Source organism: Pleurodeles waltl, chromosome 8 (assembly GCF_031143425.1).
Source record: "Pleurodeles waltl isolate 20211129_DDA chromosome 8, aPleWal1.hap1.20221129, whole genome shotgun sequence".
Lineage (NCBI taxonomy): Eukaryota > Metazoa > Chordata > Amphibia > Caudata > Salamandridae > Pleurodeles > Pleurodeles waltl.
The window spans coordinates 89,015,817-89,037,006 of NC_090447.1; the positions used below are offsets into that span (position 1 = coordinate 89,015,817).

A 21,190-nucleotide genomic window follows, 5' to 3' on the forward strand; every position below is an offset into this window, starting at 1 on the left:
AGAGCTCAAGGGGCGATGGCAGAAATGCCAGCAATTTGTCTAACTGGTGGCAATCGCTATCACCGTTCTTTTACTCCCCATGCCAGGTCTGTTTAATAAATGCTAAGCTTCTTGCCAAAACCCAGACTTTATTACTAAAAATCACCTTAATTGAAAGTATATACAAAATGCATTATGTCTTCAGGTATTGAAGTATTCGATAAACTGCACATCAGAGTACACTGCAAAGTACAAGAAAAGTTAAGAGTGCAAATTCTAAGGATGCCATAAGCTAATACGTTATCACTGAATATCACATACAACGATTTTAATTGAAATTGTAGTTAAGTGCAGGTGTACAATTATAGGTGTAAAAGATGAAAGGCTAACCCCGGAGAACAGCAAGCCCTTCACCTAAAATTATAAACCAAAAAAGCACCAATGCCGACACCGAAATAGTTAAACCAAAATAACTCACTTTATTTAGTACCTTTTAGTGGCATCGTGTCTTCAATTAGTACTAGCTATGAGCATTCAGTTATTCTAAACTGTGACCAGTTATTTTTAAGAAGCACTTAGGTGCAATACTTCTGAGCTGCACTGATACAGTGGATGGAGAAATTACATTTCTGTTACAATGTGTTTCACCTGTCTTCATTCAGGAAGATGAAGATAATACTTCACAAAGCAGCGCTGAAAAAATACATATTTGAAATATCAGTACAATCATGGTGACGAGTGTAGGTCATTTTCTTCAGTCACAGAGCGTCTTCCCCGAGGTGTCCCGGATACAACTTGCCATTTCTGAACAAAGTCAAAGTGATTCAAGGATTACTGTCTTCTGAGAAAGTCAAAGTGCAGTTTAGCTGTTCTTGAAAAGCTTCCAAGAAAGGGGCGGTGGCCTCCTCTACTGTGACATCCCGGCTGAGCTCTTGGCTCAGAGAGGTGACGCCTTTGCCTATAATCCCACAAGGAATGATGTGCTCAAACCATTTCAAGTCTGTATTGCAGTTCAGAGCCAGTCCATGTGAAGTTATGTATCTTCCACAATGAATGCCTGAAAGAGAATAATATAAAATCAGCCCTGATTTTCACTGCACTTAAAATTCAGATATCGAAATTAACAAAAATGCTGGTTTACATCAGGGCAACAGGAAGCCATGTGAATTGCAGAAATGCACTATATTAAGGTTAATGAAACAATATAATTGGTCCAAAACTGAAAAATCTCAAGGTAAACATGTGCATGTCTGTAAATTACACAAACCCCAATTTAAATCGCCGAGTCGGGCTGACTTCTGTTTGCACGCCCCGGGGAAAAGCTTGTGTGCAACCTGTTCACACTGGGGATATGGCCCAGTACATGGCCATACATCATGGGCCGCAATTTGTGCATGCGGTCGGTATTCAAAGAGTGCACATTTTGTGGACGGCCTATTGTGATCAGTACAATAGTGCATACACTTAACTCGCTGCGGTGGGGGAGAGGATTGCATAAGTACCCACTCACCTAAAGAGAAAAGGGTATGACCGATTAATATATTATTGCTGTGTTTCACGGACATAAAAAGGTGAAACCGACTGAGGTTTTGCCTGTTGAAGTCATCTGTGTGACCCAAATGCAGGACTCCAGGAAACTTTAAGCCCCTCAACTAATGAACAACAGTTTAGCGCCAACTAGAGGCACACTGCTATTTCACTAGCCTGGACCCAAGACGCCAAAACAGGTGGAGGCACCAGCAGGCACCAATTTCCCTCCACTGGAAGTATTTGCCGATTACAGAAAGTAAAACAGACTAGTAAACAGAAGCTGAAAGGATAAGCCTTACAGTACCTTTAACTCGTTAAACTCAGGAAGGGCTCGCATATTTCAATAAGTGCCCATATCAATAGAGATGATACTGCAGCCAACCGTGGCCACATTTCCAAGACCACAAGAAGTGTTCCAAGTCTGGGACGCTCTGCGCCTCCATGAGGCCCTTCTACACACCCTCGCTATCACATGGGCCCTTACTGCGCCTGATGGTATTGTCCCACTGGCATGGGCAGAAAGGCATTGGTGTTCAGGATGTCCCTGTCCGGTTCCCCAGCTCGGGATGTCATCACCTAGCCCATCACCCCCAGCTCTGACATCTGCTTTTAAGGTTGACCCCCTTAATACATTTTTGAATCAGCCTCCTTGGTTTCAGAAAAGGAGGGCTGAGCACTACTTACCGGTTCACGCAACCACACTACAGAGTTCCCTGCTCATCAAAACATGTATTCCATAGGAAAAGGTCATTACTGAAGCCCATTGGGGACGTCTCTAGCTTGTTAATGGTGGAGCAGCAAGTCCTAAGAAGGGCACGGCTTTCAGCCTTTTCTTATTGAATGCATGTTTTGATGAGCAGGGAGCGGTGTACTGCTGTTGCTTAAACCCCGAAGCAGAGTTCAGCCCTAGTTATCTGAAATCAAGGAGGCGGCATTAAAAAAAAAAAAAAGAAGGGGAGGGGTCATGCATTAAAAGCAGGTGTTGGGGGTGGAGGTGATGAGCTTACTGAAGATGACGCGCAGTAAAATACACTGCTCTAGAACAAGAGTCTCCAACCTTTTCAGTAATAAGAGCTACTTACGTTGAATGAAAATCCTCGAGCAACTAATATTAGAGTTTTAATACTGACCACAGCAAACAAGACTACATTAGTGACCACCATGCACAAGATTACCAGCAGTGATAACCTCGGTGGCTCACGCATGGTTACCACCAGTAATGTAGGAAATGATTTATCAATTTGGAATACCTCTACATGGGTAATACCTAACAGCCATATCAGCAATATCCCTGGCACTGAGTTGATATAATAAGTCTCGAAATAACTCATTAGTTCTGAAAATGCACACATTTCCGTATCTAATAGTCAATTATTATCATATATCAATTCAACCAAAGCTTCTAATTTATTATGCTGGGCTGCACACAGGAGAGCTACTTACAGGTAGATGGAGAGTTACCAGTAGCTCATGAGCTACTCATCGGAGAAGCCTGCTCTAGAAGAAAACACTGAAACAGCCTGGCTATAACTCACGACCCTCCCCTTTCATGGCATCCTCATTTCACCTAACTGGTCTGCCTTCCATGGGCTACCTATGCAAACATGGGCATGCACAAATGCTAGTCACAATCAATGGCACATTACTGAGAGATATATTGCTTTTGTCAATGATGGTTAATAAGATGTCTGTTAGTAAGTACTGAGAAAAAAGGACCAACATTATCGAAATTCATTAAGGTTTTCCAATGCCATTCTGCAACTTTTACAGATATTTCACTGGGCTTTTGCAGCTGAACAAAGACAAGACTGCTATTGCTGAAAATTGTATGCTTTATTTCTGCCACATACAGAATTAATTAAAGTGAAAACAATTTAATTACAGACTTCGCTGAAACCTTTTACTGCGCCATTTTCCAGACTTGGTAAAGATAGGATTCCATTACTTGTTTTCCATGTAGTTATATAATTTGAACACCTCCAGCTATGGTTGTGATAAGATTCACCAGGAAATCTCAAGGTTTGAAGGATGGACTGCTTGATAGATAAGGGTGTGCAAGCCAAGCAAGGCTCCCTCGGGCCAAACGCTGAGCTCGGTATTCCAGTGCTGCCGCTTTCATTCTCTGTTGCTATGTGTAAACAATACTTAGAGGGTGTTTTTCTACTTTGTTTACACTACAGTGCAGCCTTTGCACGTGTCCCGGTGAAAATGTGGGATATGTTAAAACGCCTTCAATGGAGTGTCCTATCCTCCCTAAAAATAGTGGTTAAATGAGGGGAAGCTAATACTGATGACCTAAAGAAACAAGCGCCTTGTCTTGCTTTGCAGTTTGCGTTATGGGAAACAACTCAAATGAATTTTATATCATGTAGTTGGATGGATTGCATGCATGTGGTACCCATATTCATTTAATTTTCTGTTTTTGCCCATCTTAACACTAAATTATCTTCTGCACAAGAAGCTCGTTTACAAGGTCAGACCGATTTACCCGTCGTGTATGTATTTTCATAATCTGCTTTATTTATTATCACCAGTTTACTCATAATGTAGCCCCCGGAAGATTCGGACGCAAAGCGCTGTTCTTTGGTGTTAAATTGCAGAGGGAGACATAAGATAGTGGCTGCATTACACATTTTATAAAGATGAAACCTGGGCTCTAATCCCAGTTTACCTAGACATTTACACACAGGGTGTTATCCCTAAGAAACAAATATGGGAGCACTTTGAAGTGATTCAGACCAGTGTGGGGGTCGAGCAGAAGTTCACTTTTCACAATTTAACATAGTATTTAAGCTGCGATATGTTTAAGCAACACTGATGACCACGGACATGGTGTACATTGAAACGGGCTTGTCTCTTGGTTCCTTAGCTATACCTTTGTCAAGGAATGGGAGACACTTGGAGGTTTCTGAGTCCTTTTAATAAACGTCTCTCAATTAAATAAACCAATGTTGTAAATGAAAAATAAATGTAAACAATCTTTAAGAACTAAAAGTGTTTATCAAGTTTTTATGCGACAAATGCTAGTCACATGTAAAATATTTATAATGACTCGGCTATGGACTGCCCTCTTAAAGCCAAGCCTGGATTCTAAGCTTGGCTCTCCCTAAAACTTTGCTGACCTGACCACCTTTATTCAAGGACTGTGGACCTCTGGTTACTGTTACAACACATAGTTGCCAAACCAACGCAATAACAGGGCCTACGCTGATATCAAAGTTATCTTACAGTTGTGTGGAAGCTGTGGATTGTACTTGTGAACAAGGGTGGCCAACTGTCCCAATTTCTGTGGGACTGTCGCAATTAAGGTGTATTTTCCGCACCAACATTGCTCGGGATGACATGTCCTGCTTTTTTGGTTATCAGGGTAAGTACGATGGCTGAGGGGACTTGCAAAGCTCCAAGGCAGATTTATCTGCTCGTGAAGGTTCGTGTATCAGACCTGTGTGTGAAAAAGTGCAGAACTGAAAAGACTTAAGCTGCCAGAGGGATTTCCTAGCCTTGGCCCTAAACAACGGCTGTGCAGGGGAACGTGTTAGCACGAAAGATGACCTGCAGAAATGTATTCTAGTAACCTGTTTAAATCTAGAAATGTTCTTTTGTATTTCTCACATAATGGCAATTAAGATGACAAAGGAACATGGGGAACACAATTTACCCGGGATCAAACAATTTGGTCCAGTAGCAGAACTGAGATTACAAAGCAGATTCCTGGCTTCCAGGGTCTGTAACACAGTTAAATGAGTAGGCAGACTCTGTGCTATCTCACGCACTGAGCGTAAGCATTTAACGTGATCCCAGTGATTATAATCTTTGCAAAAATTGAAACAAGGGCGTATATTTAAAAAGTTAAAATGTGATCGCTCAAGATCACACCAGCTGGTTGCACGAATCCAGCATTAAAACATGCATATGCTGGTTCAAGTTTCTAACTTGTAAACCAGTGGTTCCCAACCTTTTGACGCCTGAGGGCTCCCAGTGAATCTCTACTGGAAGCCAGGGACCCCCAAGCAATTTGTACAATGTGTAGGGTATTTGCTAAGACACAATTTTCTGTTGGGTGCCATAGTCCTGGTCTATTGGTAATATTATTCACCTAAGGTCAGTATGCAGGAATCCGCACTAATGGAAAGATACTCAACTTCTCAAAATAACATTTAGAAAGGATGATAAGTGCTTGTCAGCGGGTGAGCAGTTACTTAAAGTTCTCATGGAATATCCGTTTTAAACTCATTAACGTAAACAGCCTTACTTTCACTCTCCATCCTTGCTGTTTTTTTTGTTTTTTTTTGCCGTGGTTTCCTAGAAATGGAAGACCCAGTGAGTAGTCCTACACTCATAGCTGCTAAGATGCCCCGTGTAGCATGTGACATCTTTTTAACTCGCATCACATTGTACTCTCATACTTTTAGTCACGCACTGATAGGTGCCATATAGCACCAAGCCTTGTCTGCTGCCTTGTGCCAATCTTGGCTGTTTGAAAGAGGCCACAAACTTAGGCATGTTTTATAGCCTTCCATTCAGGTCTAGCGGCGCTACACATCTGCCAGCTATGTTTTTTAAAGCTTGCACCACTCTGCATTGTGCTACCTCAGAGTCTTACTATTCCTGCAAACATGGAAGGGCCCTTGTCTTGTTTACCATCTCAGCTAACTGTGGCCTTCTAGCCATCAGCACTTTGGACTCTGACATGCAACCCAACATTTATAAAGACTTTTTAAATTGCTAAGGTGGCCCATCTCTGCTGTGGGCATTTATGTTCCATGCAGTCGCACGTTGCCACTGAGGAACTGACATTCTCTCTAGAGATGACAAGTTGTCTCGGAGTCTCTTGTGATTTATCCGCAGTCACACACATATTTACTTACTTTGAATTCTGGTACTTGTGGTTTTGAGTTGTTCTATTGTAAATGCCAAGTAACGAGTGCCAGAAAATAGTAGACTTGAAAGGCCACTCACACCTGAGATGCAACAAAGTAAGATCTCTAAAGGAGGTATCTTGTCTTGATTTTCTACAGAGGGTATGATCGATACCAAAATGTACGCACATTTTCTCAGCCGTTCAGTCAGGCTCCTGGCATGCAATGTTAACAACAGAAAATGTATGTGACACCTTTTAATCACAGGACCACACTTCCAAGTCCCTGTGAACAGGAGGACCTGTATCTGCAGGTACAGAAATAGTGCAGACGTATATAACATAACCTGGTTTGGGGGTTGGGGGGCGGCTTTGTACCATCTGGACCCTCACGCTGAGAACGACACGCCTTAACGTGGCTTCTGATTGGCGCTCTCACCTGCAAGGGGGGAAAGGTGGATTTTAGACTGGCTGATTGTAAAGGAGGCTTTATGCTCTCAGTCAGGAGAAAATAAAGCTGGAAATATATAGCAGTTAAGCCTTGGGGAAATGTCATCATATATGTTTCTGCCAACTTCATGTGGTGTAGTGAGACATTTGAAAGCACTCACATGTTTCTCACTTGAGAGAGATGCCCAACTTTTCAGCAGAAGTGCCTGCCCAGGACTTGAGGTGCACGAACGCTGTTCAGCCTCAAAACAACAAGGGGCACAGCTCTTCTGTACAAGGGCATCAAAATGCTCGGGGGCTGGGCCCAAACACAAGGGGACACCAGCGCTGTTGTGCGAGCATGATGGAGACAGAAAATAAAATAATGCCAATCACCGTTCAGCTTTTGCACCCAAAAATGAATGGTGATTTGCCTGATTTTATTTTAGTATCGCCGCCCCTACACTGTCATTCCTCTTGGGTGCTGTGAGAGCACGTGGCCATTTTCAATGAGAGAAGGCACTAGAGACCTACGGACCCCCTGGGAATGTGTCACAGACCCCTGGGGGAACCGCAGTTGTATACTACACCACAAGTTATTTATGTCTTGTCACTTCCCATTCATGATATCATCTATATCAGAAGACACACAGACTTTTCCTATGATATTTTGTGGAGTCGTTGTGTAAGCAAAGGTCATTTCATGTCATTGCCTTTGATGTCACCGGTATGCTAATTACTGAATTTGAAATTTTATTTTTGGTTTTACAGTGTAGGGAAGTGTACCAACTAAGTTGTCGGGAGGGGTAGCATTATGCTTATTTTTCTCAGACTGGCACATAGAGCTTGCAAGAATAGTGCATGCTCTTGTTCAATAAGGGACACCAACCATTAAGTCAAGGGTCACCAACCTTTTCAGTAATAAGAGCTACCTACGTTCAATGAAAATTCTCTCCAGCTACTAATATTAGAGTTTTAATACTGACCACAGCAAACAAGATTACATTAGTGGCCACCATGCACAAGATTACCAGCAGTGATCACCTCGGTGCCTCACACATGGTACCCAACAGTAATGAAGGAAATGATTTGTCAATGTGAAATGCCTCTACATGGGTAATACCTAACAGCCATACCCGCAATATCCCTGCACCAAGTTGATATAATAAGCCTCTCAAAATAGCAGCTCATTAGTTCTGAAAATGCACACATTTTCATATCTGATAGTCAATTATCATATCAATTCAACCAAAGCTTCTAATTTATAATGCTGGGCTGCATACAGGAGAGCTACTTAAAGGTAGATGGAGAGCTATCAGAGGTTCACGAGCTACTCGTTGGAGAAGCCTGCATTAAGTAAAAGGTGGAATTGTATTCCACTAAAACTGCTTCCACTAGCCAGTTCTGGAACAGTGTGTTTTGCTTTTTCTTAACATGACCTTAAATGTGGATTAGTTTAGTGCACAATATTTCATCTACACAGTGCTTTAAATGGAAACCTATAGGGTCAGTTATTTAGGGTACCTGTTTGCATCCGAGATGTACCGGTACTCACCTATTAAATGTAGTGCAGCTTGGCTGAGAAGCTCAAGTACTCTCCCTTTAAAATGAAAGCAGTATCAGACAGTACCTGTCCATTTAAAACACTGCATCTATATCCAAACAAGTTTTTATTGGTAATTGGAATTACGCTCTCTTCGTGGCTTCCATGAACGGTCTAGGAGAAGTTCCCCCCTCACTGTGTATACAAATACTTATCTATGGTAGGGTGACAAGGCGTCCCGGGTTTGCCTGAACAGTCCCGTTTTTTCACCAGCTGTCCTAGCAGATTTCAGGAAACGGTGATAGATGCCTTTTTATGCTCTACAAAGCAGGGATCATTAGCAGCTGTTATAAGAAAGCAATTTAACTAACAGGCATAATACCAGCTTTAAAATTGCATTTTATTTATGTTCTTAGTGCTATTGCTGCAATTCTATGTTGATGAGCGCTGTCACGTTCTCGGCTGAAGTAAAATTTTACTCCTTTTCCTATCTTTATGAAACGCCCGGGTTTTTGACTCAAAAATGCTGGTCGCCCTAAACTAGGGTTATATCCATCACGATGTTGAAAAACTACTTCCAATTGCAATGCCTTCTCTGTTTCCCTCCATGGCAAACCTCACGGTACCATTTCCAGCTAGTCTCACCGATGGCGCAGACCTTCTTCTCCCGCACCCAGACGCCGGTGTGCGGGGAGCGCAGCGCCTCGAGGCCCATTCGGCTGCAGAGGTCGATGACGATGCCCTCCAGCTGGGACACGTACCAGCGGAGGCCCCCGCTCCGGCGGAAGCGCCGCAGGTCCAGCACCGGGTAGCACACCAGCTGCCCGGGCCCGTGGAAGGTGACCAGGCCGCCCCGGTCTGTGCGGTGGAAGGCGGCGCCCAGGGCGCGCAGCCGGGCCTCCTCGGCGGGTGGGTAGGGAGCCTGCCTGAGGCCCACGGTGTACACGGGCGGGTGCTGGCACAGGAGCAGCGTGTCTGCCGCGTCCCCCTGCTCCCGGTGCCGCTGCACACAGCCCCGCTGCACCCGCAGGCCCTGCTCGTAGCTCAGCAGCCCCAGGCGCAGCACCCGCACCACCGGCCGCGCCGCCATGACAGCCAGAGCGGCCGCCATGGGCAGAGACGAGGGACTAGGAGCCCGAAACACGGACACAGAAAACAGACAAACCATGAATTGTCACACTCGTCTCTCATTGAACTCTGTTGAGCTACTAGCGGCAGAGGTTCAACGAAAATCTAGAGCGCCAACTTACTACCCTCTATGTGCAGTTACTGGGCGCCATGCTGCTACTTGTCCAATCCTAGGGGTTGCGACAGGGTTGGTATGGTTTTTATTAAACGTTCGGTAAAAATAGGGCAAATAAAAGAAAATAGTATTTTCTACTTTGACATAATATGTTAACAAAGATTTGTAGGTAACATCATTTGCAATAAAAAAGAACTTCTGTGATTTTGAGCTATCTGTGATTTCTCTTAAGGATTAGAAAAACAGTGACAGATCTTAGAACTGCCAAATTGAAAAAAATAAAATAATGTTTTGCACAAATAGCTTTGCTAAGTACCACTCATCAGGAGTCTCCAAACAACAAAGCACTTAAGGCAGCTGACTTTGTGGAGGTATAATTTGCAAAGCAGCAGTCAGCGCTTTTGCCGTGTGCTGCTACCAATTACAATTATGGCCTGTGGCCCAGGTCGAGGTGTGGTGACTCATTGCTAGGTGCCCCTCACCCCACTGGATAAGTTTGTTTACTTGCGATTTCACTTAAAATAATTAAGCTGTGCAGTGGGCTTCTTGCGAACGGACTGTGGCCCAGGCCCCCATGGGCTTAGGACTCCTGTCCAACGCACAAGCCTCTAACTCTCCTCACTCAGGACTGAGGGCTGATGTGGACTGTGTGGGCGATGTGGAAGGAGGCACATCAACTACTAGGTATTCATCATGCAGTCTACAAGGGGCACCATTCTGGTCCAATATGGGGGTAGCTGTTGGACGGTGACCACTTTTCTGGGCCTTCTGGGAGGAAAGGGGGATTTGGACGGTTGGAGACCTTTTGGAGGGCAAATCCTTTTGTTTGTTTGACACACTGAAATCAACGTCCCAGTTGCCCCAATCACAGCTATGGCGTAACTGGCAACTGAGACACTGCCTTCAGAGACTTTTAGGGTGGGACTGTAGTATGTAGTATCTGTTTTAGTATGTGTTTCTTTATGCTGTGCCTTTAAATAGCAACTAGTGACAGCAGCCTTACCTAACAACTACTGATGGCAGTCTTCTCATTGGAACAAAGCCTTTGAAGGATTCAACGGGTTGCAGGAGGCTTCGTGGCAACCATTGTCAGATTGTGAAGATCCTTATTTATCCTCTGTGCTTTCACTCAATGGCTACAGTACAAGGAGCTGTACAACCACCTCCCTTTTTGCAGCAAGCTGGCAAACCTGAGATTAAATGGAAGGAATGGCTCCGGATTTTTGAGAACTATCTAGCGGCCATTGATGCCACTAACTATTCACCTGCTAGGAAAATGGCGTTATTATTCAACCATTTAGGTGTTGCTGGACAAAGAGTATTTGACAATCTGCCAATTATCCCTGGGCCAGATGGTGATTAGGCTGCTTGGAATGTTTATTTGGAGGCAAAAACTCGTATGGGCAAACAATATACAGAAGAACCTAGCGTTCTCTTGGAAAGACACAATTTTTTCAAAGCCAAGCAAGCCAGCGATGAGTCGGTGGAGGAGTTCATTGCTACATTGAGGGTATTAGCGTCCAGATGTGAATTTGAAAATAATGTGGATATCTACATCAGGGACCAATTTGTCTTCAACTGTTATTCGAAGAAAGTCCAAGATCGTCTTTTGACCTGCAGAAACCCTACCTTATCAGAAACGATAGACATTGCCAGAGCCATAGAGAGATCCATCCTAACAACACAAGTACTTTCTGGTCAGAGTGCACATGGCAGCGATAACCAGGAAGGTCTTTCTCCAGTCAACCTAGTGGTTGAGGACTCCTCTATTTGTGAAATCAACAAAGTTTTTAAAGGGAAGAGGGGTTCTGGTTCTGTGTGCTACAGATGTGGCTCAAGGAATCATTTAGGACATTTTCCCTCATGTCCTGCACTAGGTAAACATTTTTTACGATGTCGGAAAATTGGTCACTTCCAGGTAGTTTGTAAGAGTTCTTCAGGTAATGGTAACAAGATTAGTAATGTGAATGTTAATGACAATGATGATCATCTCCAAGACTGCCTTAATAAATTTTCTAATGTCTTGTTAACCATTGACATTCATGATTTGAATCATGTCAATTTGTCTCCCGATAAGAAAATCAAAGGGCCTTTTTGTCAAGCAACTATTGATGGGAAATCTATTACTGTTATGGCAGATTCTGGGGCCCCTGTAACGATTTTAGGTGATGTGACATTTTTGTAAGTATTGGCCTTCTGATACGTGTCTTATTTCACCTGATATAAATCCAAAAGCTTTTGGTGAACAAGATGTGGACTTATTAGGGTTTTTCATTTCAACTTTGGAATGTTTAGGGAGGAATGTCGTAACAAAAATTTACATTGCTGTTAAAGGTCGTGACATTGTTGGCTGGAAAGATTTAGCAAGACTTGGCATTCATCTGCGTCCTGGACACATTGAACCTATTGTTCTTGGTGATATGCCTGTTTGCTATTTATCATCAGACAGTGATATAGTGGATTCGTTATTGGGGACATTTCCAGCGGTTTTCAAGGATAACATTGGCAATGTAAAGGGGTTTGAGCATGTGATTAAGTTAAAAAAAGATGCCGTACCCATCACACATAAAGTGAGGCCTGTTCCTTTAAGTGCCAGAGCTGATTTAAGAAAACTTTTAGACAAACTGGTTCAGGAGAAGGTTATTGCCCCTACTGATTCTTCGGAATGGGTTTCTCCAATTGTTTTGACCAAGAAACATTCTGGGGATTTAAGGTTATGCATTGACCTCAGGTCGTTGAATCAAAATATAATTGTAGACTGCCACCCATTGCCACATATACAGGAGATGGTGGCTAATGTGGGTAATGCAAAATAATTTTCCACAATAGATTTGCACTCTGCCTATCACCAGGTACCTTTGAGTGAAGAGTCTCAGGATTTGACTACGTTTGTGACACCATTTGGTGCCTATAAGTATTTAAGGTTGCCTTTTGGTCTGGCATCTGCTGCCAGTGTGTTTCAAAGACTTATGGATTCTTCGTTTGGCCATGAGACACAAATCCAGGCTTTCCAGGATGACATTCTGGTATTCACAGAAACTATTGAGGAACATGTTGCTAAGTTAGAAAAAGTTTTTATTACTCTGATGAAGTGTGGCATGACAGTAAAGTTGAATAAATGCAAGTTTATGCTAGGGGAAGTTGAGTATTTAGGCCATACTATCACTAGTGAGGGTATCAAGCCTAAGGCCTTCAATGTGACGGCTATTAAGTTGGCACCTCCGCCCACAGATAAAGACTCTCTCAAATAATTTCTTGGGTTGTGTGACTATTATGCACGTTTCGTGCCGGGTTATGCCATGTTAGTACAACCTTTGAGATCTTTGCTCAAAAACGGGATTAAATTTGAATGGTCCACACAAATTAACAAAGCTTTTGAAGAAATGAAGGAGTTAGTTATTAATGCACCCATGTTGCAGCCTTATCATTCTCAGTATAAATCATTCATATCCGTTGATGCTAGTTTGAAGGGGCTGGGGGCTGTTTTTGGACAGTGGGTTCATAATAAAGAGAACACAGTTGCATTTGCTTCTAGGTCCCTCAGTGAAGCAGAGATGAAATACAGTACCATTGAACGAGAGGCTCTTGCATGTTCTTGGGTGGTGGAGAAATTCAAAACTGTTTAGAAAATTAATATTAACAGATTAGGTCTCCAACCTTCAGTAAAGACTCAGTGGGGGGGGGGGGGGTTCCTGGGTTCGAATTATGATTCAGTGGAGCTCCCTGGGTTCAAGTAATGATAAAGTGGGGGTCCACAGAAGTCTAAAGGGTGGGAACTGCTGATGTAGTGGGATAGGACTATGGTGGATGGGAGGGATTACTTTAGTTGTCGGGCTAAAGGGTAACATGACTTTTGTTGGACTAGATGTTGCTCTGATGATAGGGGGGTGGGACGGCACTGGTTGGTTGGTAGTCCTCCTCGGAACGTATGTGGTGGAAAAAATGCTTAGGGAGGCATGTGATTTGTTAATTGTTGCTACTGGATATGCTCCTGTATATCCCTCACTGGGGTACTCACTCACTTGTACTGCCATTTTTCCCACTGTTGTTTGCCATGCTCTCTCTACTGTATGTGCAGATTGTGGATTACTGAAAAGGTGCTGACTGTAAACAGGTTATAATCTGAATAAAGAAATATTTTTTTAAAAAAAGAAAAGTTTTCAAACCTGTTGGATCTTCATATGTTGTTGTTTTATTTTTGTAAGAGACTTTAAAGAGGCAAAGATGAAAAAGTCCATAGCGTGCACGAAGAGCACGAAGCGCTAGTCTTATGTTGAAAAATTCTTTACCTTTGTCTGCGATGCATTTAGCATAATTCTGCGGGAAATGGATGACTTTGTCTGACCAAGAGATTTGCTTCACCAATTTAACTGCAGACAGGACTCTAAGTAAATCTGTATATTCCAGAAAATATAAAATTACTCCTCTGGGTGCCTTGGAGGTGGAGGCAATGGTATGTTGATGACCCGGTCAATGAGCTTGCTGTATGTTAAGCAAGGGTGGTTCTGGTAAGTTCAACAACTTAGGGATGGAGGTTTTAAAGAATGCGATTGGATCAGAACCCTCTGTACCCTCCGGGAATCCATATATACATAGGCACTTTCTTCTATTTCTATTTTGAGATCTGCAACCTGCTTCTGAAGCATAAGAACTTGGGTTTGAAGACCTTTCACCTGCAGAATGGTACCATCAATACTGGAGGCAGGTTGTTCATCTGTTAAATCCTCTATTCGATTCGGGACCATTTATCATCAAGTTCATTCCATTTTACATTTGTCTCCTCCATGTAAGGACGCAAAGCCCATATATTTTCCAGCACAAAATCTAAAGAAACCAGAGGAGGAGTTATAGTACAGAAATGTGGATCATTCTTGAATTTTTTAGTCGAAATTTTGGAATTTGTAGGAGGAAAAGGAGCAGTTGTAGACATGTTTGTGCTGGAGCCTAACTGTTATGTAATGCTCTTAATGCACCAGACGTTAGCATTTGGCAATATATATGTTCATGTTCTAAAGCCTAACTTAGAAGAAACTGCACTGACATGTATTCTGAAAGTGTCCCCGTTTAGAAAATGGTGGACATTGTGCCTACCAGAACCTGCTAACATGAATTGAAGCAATATAGAAGTGCAATCAATTATTAGAATAACTGTTTGGAGAGAAATAATTTGATTTATACTGTTTAATGATTTATTAGTATAGAGTTACATGTGTGCGGTAAATAAATGTACATCTCTGTCATATTTAATGAGATGTCTTAACTATGACTGCAATTATTAATAAAAAACTCTTGTTTATTTAGATGATGTATTGAAATTATGAATTTGCATTGTTTGTGTGTTTTAATAATGATGATACTAATGCATTAGATTTTTTGAGTTAGCATAACTAGGCCTGAAGTTTCATATTTGAAATGATACAAATGCTGAATAGTTTTTCTTTCTCTAACGTGAATCTTTCCATTCGGTCTTTTTTCACAAATAGTAAAGAGCCTAATTGTATTATGTGTACATTTTATTTTGCAGTCATCCTGGAACTGATACATCGAATGTTACAGATTGAGTGTAAAGCAAGCAACTGAACTTTTCTCATAAGAACTGAGGAAGACAGCCGATGAGAAAGAATTTGATTTGCAACAAGTGATGTACAAAAATTGTTATATTACTGGAGTCACACAAAAAGGAGAGATGTCTTCTCACCAAGTCCTGAGAAAGAGTTTGGATGTAACACACGTCAGTGACAACAGCAGGATGAAGCCTCCTTCATTGCAGAGAGTAGGCAAAATGATGTACCGGGGTTTCACAGCACCATACATTGGTATGTAGAAATGTGGCGGCAAGGGAAACTGCGGATAAAGTGGAAAATCCCCACACCTTTCTGGAGAGCGTTAGACGAACGCTACCATATTCTTCAGGTGTAAAGCCACGCCTACTGAGTTCTTCTCGTACTTTATTATTTATATGCTTATATTCTTAATTGATTGATGGTTCAGGGTATGTTTTCTGTATTTATATTATTTGAGTAAACTCTACTTTAGCCCTTGTCTGTCATTCTTACCCGAGAATGTTTACAGCTTCATCCTACTGTTTGAAATTTAACTGAGTAGAGACGGGTCCATTGGGGAGCACCAAAGTCCACTAGGAACTACACCGCTTTCGGTCCAAGCCTTTGGCACACATTGGGGAAATAAATGAGATGCAGCTTTGTATGCTGACAGTATTCACACAGGTAATGCAGCAAACTGTTTCCTTTTGCTATGTACACTGCATGCAGAAGAAGGACTACAGCCACCATCCATCTATATGCAGCACGCATGTCAGACCTTACCTAAGCTGGGTCATTAGTGGCGTCCCTCAGCTCAGATAATATTCTGCATTAGTGGCTGCTGGAAAATGGTGGCGCTACACCCCGAAGCTGAAGCCAACCACCACTCCTTAGCAGCAAAGAAACCAATGTCCCTGCAGGAGTGTTACAGGTATATACTTAACAACTAAGAGTACATGGGCTAAAGACTTTCTTAAGACTGTAGCCTGCCTGTAGTCATTTCTTCCAAAGTGCAGTCAATGATTTAACAGAAGGGATGGGGAAAACTAACAGAATAAAGAAACTAAGAGGCTAAATTTTATTAAGAAAAGGTCTAAAAGAAACAAGATGCCCACCCATATGTGTTTTTTACCACTAAGCCACATTGAAACCACCTAATTCAGCATTGGGAAGAACAAAGAAGAAGCTGCCTCAATAAAGGAACACGGTGTGCTATTAGTGGATAAGTGTTGCTATCTTGTTCCTGTGTTCCCTGCTCTCCAAGCCATCTGCTGGCTTCTCAAGGAGGTCCCAGGGAGGTGTAATGTCTTTAAATCGCATGTAGCAGTGTTCTAAATGGATGTGTACACTCGGGCACTAGGTACCTGCACTACATGCGGAATGCATCAAAGTCTTTTTTACTATTATTTTTCTCCATGCTGCACAGCAGACACGCTGCTATACAGCATGGGTACAAATCATTGACAAAGACAGCAATGCCAATGCTGTACAGCATGAACAAAAGACAATGGCAGAGTCAATAGCCTAGTGGCTCTGCCAATGCTTGCTAAGCTTTGGCACAACAAACCTTTTGATTCTGAGTAAATCAGTTAACCTACTTTTGTATTAAAAAGAAAAAATATGACATATAGCAAAAAGTCTATCACATAAATAAAACAATTGCCCCATGTAAGTGAAAATACATTTGGAAGCAGATAGCTTATGTTGTCACAATAAACATCCATTTCAAAGGAGAGAAGGGCTTCTTTTAAATGCATGCGGCAGAGTGAAACAACGTCCATAAAGACGAGCTGTCCCTGTGTTCCTGGCACTGATTTTGCCACTTCTAAGGCCAGGGGTCGCAGAGGCAGTGGCAGGGGTCGCAAGGGGCAAGCTGGGGGTGGCAGCTACGACCCCTAAATGACATCCATGTTGGTTTTATTCTTGAGTACATGATCACTACAGGTAGCCCATCCATCGCGGGCAGCCTTGTCGGAGGCCTGCATGATAGGACAACTCAGAAAGCCTGCACCACTACACCAGGCAAACACCACCACCACAGGCGAAGATCCACCCCTGCTATCCTCAGAGAGGGGATGTGCCCACCGTGTGCGGCCCAAGATCATTACTTCAACCCAGTGTTTATGGCTAAATGCAGACCCAATATGACTGCCACGTCCGACTTCAGTGCACGGATCCCAGCAGCCACAATTCCAGCCCACATCCATGACTGACGAAACAGATCTCCTTCACTATCTTAGAGGTCCTCCACTCCCTCTTAGAACAGGTTTTGAGGCAAAAAGTGCTCTTTTTTCACAAAACATATCTTCCATGTATTTTCAGAAAGTAATGCCAAGTACACTTGTTCTCCCACATCGCCAATAACCACATATTACTCATATAACACCAGATAAAGTTACATTCTTTATTCAGCAGTATTTGGACAGGCAGTAAAAAACACAAAAAACAGACTGGTAGCCAATACGTTTCTTGTAAATAGAAGAAAATTATTCATAGTTGGTGTTGTTTCACTGAAAGCAGGTTAAAAATTCAACAGTTCGAATCACATATGTTGGAAAAATAAAAATAGAAATCGTATAATAGGACAAAGAGCTAAGATAACTTAATATGTTTTAGAAAAATCCAAACAAGAGTCTGATACACAAAAGTAAGTTACACTTTTGAGTAGCGTTACTACATTTGGTTATTCACAAAGTATATAATAATAATCAGATGATCTGTATGTGTAGTATTTCAAAGTAAATGGTGTAGGGTTAGCACACAACTCTCGGTCACATGGATACCACTTGTCCAGCTCTGGAATTTCATTTACTAATTCAGTGCATTCTGGCAGCAGAAACCTTGATTCAATTAAACCAACTGGAATAACAAGCATGAAAACAGTATATTTTTAAGAAGAATGACTGGGACCGAAACAGTTGAATTGACATGGGGTCATCCGATCCCCTACATTGGAGGAACCTATAGTATCAATGTGTTCCTACATTGTTGGGAACAAACACCAAGGTCACACAGATACGAAAGATTGAGTCTGCAGGCCAGTGTCTTGTGCAGGGGTCGAAGTGTATTAGAAGAAGAAAGGGAGCTGTGATCCTTAGTGCAATGGGTGGGGCCAGTAAGCATGGGGGTAGGGTCAAAGGCAAGGCTAAAAACAAATATACTGTAACTACTTAGTTGGTCCTTCACCTTGGGTGACTGCATATAGAGTAACACACCCCTTAAATAAAATACAAAAATGAAAGTTAAACTGATCCATGGGAAATGCACTTTTACAGACAGCAGAAGATAGACTGCCACAAAAAGGTTTAGGTTGAAGATAAAAACGAGCTTCCACAATATAGATTATAGCAATATGCAAACTGTACCTAGTGCAAACATCTTATAAAACAGGTCATTAAAAAAAACAGTCCACAGGTCACGAATACAATCGCCCTCGAAAAGAATACATCTTTGTTTTCACGAATCTTCAAGTGACATGAACAATTAAAGCCAATAACAGCTTCCAAACAGCCTGTGCATATGCAGATTAACCAATTACACACGTTTGCATTTCTTTCTAGCAGCAGGCACCCTGACAAGAAGGCTTTCTTCTTGTTTTTGTTTAGCTGTCTCACCTCCCCCCTTCCCAACCTCGTTTTCGCAATACAGAAGCTTTCCTACCTTCCACTTTAGCTTCTCAACTGTCTGAATTACCCGTTCCCGGAAGGTTGTCTTGACAAAATGTAGAGGTACTATGTTAGATCTAAAAAGTATGGGTGTGTCGTGTCCCACAGATGCCGCCCACTTCGACCTCTGGTCCTCTGGGGGTGGTAGGCAGACTCTTCACCCATGTACATCGGAGACCGGGCCTGCAGCTGCACACAGAGGGCAGGTGGCTGCACACAGAGGGCAGAAGGGGACTGGATGCCTGAACGACCCTTGGGGTGTCTCAAGTGGCCTGCCAGGCTGCCCTGTATGCTGTGTGATGTCATTGTTTACAATGTGATGGGGCAGAGGAGCTGCAGCGTATAAGGCGCCCTGCCCAACACAGCTTTATAACGATGTTTACCCCTCGATAATGCCAATAAGGGTGAATGTGAACAACTGCAGTAAAGAGGCCCAGAGCATGAAGGGGGCATCACCAAAGGAGCCTGTGGCCCCCAAGGCCTTTAAAGAAGACCAACTGATCCGTCGTATGTCAGGCTAGCCCACAATGACCCCGGGGGAGGTGCCAACCTGCAATTTAAATTCAAGCACATAAGTCGGTTATGGTTTGGCTTTTCTTCTGCTAGGCACCCACCAATTTGTAAGCTGGCAACTTCTCACTAACCACCAATCTCAAAGCTGCAGCACATGTTGCATCCGAAGCAGCCCCGCCACCTGTGCCTTGAAGACCAGAGACAGAAGAGAGGAGCTCTTGGACCAGTGCCCACGCCCTCCTATCACCCAGACTCCCAGAGGTCGGCGGCTACGCACCCTGTCTCAGAAGGTTTGTTTTTTCCGGATTTCCTCTCTGTGATTATGGCACGCATTTTTTGCTGGACGCATTAGTCAGCTGCGCATCCCTTTTGGCTCCTGCGGGCTGATAGCCTAGCGCTGCATCCGGAAGAGTGCCGGAAATAGCTTACTAGAATGAACAAAATTAGCTTGGTGTTTTTTGGTATTTTTTCCTCAAACATCCTGATGTTTAAATCAGCGGAAGACGATATGTTGTGGAAATTTAGTCATAACTACGTAGGAATTTATAAAATGTCCTTGATGGAATGTAATCTTTTTTTAGAGCAAATTCAGTTTACTTTTCTGCCGTATAAAACTGTTGGGCCCTCGGTAAATGGCGAGCCCCAGAGGTCATACGCTGCCCTAGCGTGCCATGCATTGTTCTATTTACTCCATATCAGTCTCTCCTTCTATTAGCACCCTGTAGGGAGTGCTCATCCAATCAGAAGGCTGGGAATGCTGGCACTAAGCACTGCTGTGTGCCAGCATTGTGAGTTCAGTGAGTGTGAAACAGGGGCTTGAAGGAAACAGGGACAATTAGCCTGTTTGTCTGCCTGTGTTGGATATTAGGGGCATGAATCAAGACAGCTTTCAGTGGATGACCTTTCCCATGAAAATGTGAAAACATTGCAGCAAATTGTTCGTTTCAGAGCACACCGAATTTCTAAAATGGGTTTAGAAGGCAATTCTGATAAAATATTCAAATACTTTTAAGGTGTGACACATAGATATGATCCTCAGTAAAGGTATTGCTTAGGGTTCCTCCCATGGATTCCTGGTAAAAAATGGTGGCAACACAAACATTTTTTTCAGCCCAGATTTCCTACAGAATGGCTACAAAGTCATATTGTGTTGTATTTGTGGGAAGCAGGCCTGGTTTGTGCTGGACTCCTATGGTGTTGGCACCTTATACCAAGTCCAGGCAACCCCTATTAGTAAATGAAGACAGTGTCTAGGAAGCCAGGGCTCTATAGAGGTAGCTATGGATGAGCAGCCAAGACTTATCCAGGAGACATGCAACGTTTATGCAATACCACAATAGTCACACAGTCACTTATCACACAGGAAAGGAACAACGTTACAAAAATAAAGGTACTTTATTACAGTAACACTACACTAGATTATTTATAGGCAGTCTCCCCAAATTGAAGTAATCACGCACTATGCACAATAGCAATGATAAATTAGCATAGAAATAAGCATTGGCAAGAATTATACAAAATAGTGAGGGCCCTAGGGTAGGACGAAACCATATACTAAAATAGTGGAATGCAAAGTGGAGCCCCCCACCCAAGGATATGGAGCTGTTAGAGGGAAGCTGGAAGAACTAAGGATCCCAAGAAGTGAGTACTTGAGTGACCCCTAGCGACCAGGAGAGCAGAGGTAAGTACCTGGTCTTCCCAAGGACTAACAAGAGGACTTAGAAAATGGATTGTGCAAGAACAGAACCAGATTAGAAGAAACCAAAGGTGGATTCTGAAAGAAGAGGACCTGCAAAAGAAGGGAACAGAGTCCAGTCCATGATGAAGTGTCTGGTCAGGGCAAGAGCCACTACCCACCCTTCTGTAGATGCAGAACCAAGTCGACAG

At 42.8% G+C, this 21,190-nt stretch overlaps 1 protein-coding gene across 1 annotated transcript; it reads right to left on the minus strand.

Moving 5' to 3' along the window:
• Positions 1 to 435: 435 nt before the first annotated feature.
• LIPT2 (lipoyl(octanoyl) transferase 2) lies at positions 436 to 9,472 on the minus strand. The gene is made up of 2 exons (XM_069203803.1): positions 8,985 to 9,472; positions 436 to 1,036 (listed from the first exon to the last, which is right to left on the minus strand). Exons 1-2 carry the CDS (start codon positions 9,448 to 9,450, stop codon positions 804 to 806), a joined length of 699 nt encoding a protein of 232 aa, XP_069059904.1. The 5' UTR covers positions 9,451 to 9,472; the 3' UTR covers positions 436 to 803.
• Positions 9,473 to 21,190: the final 11,718 nt, after the last annotated feature.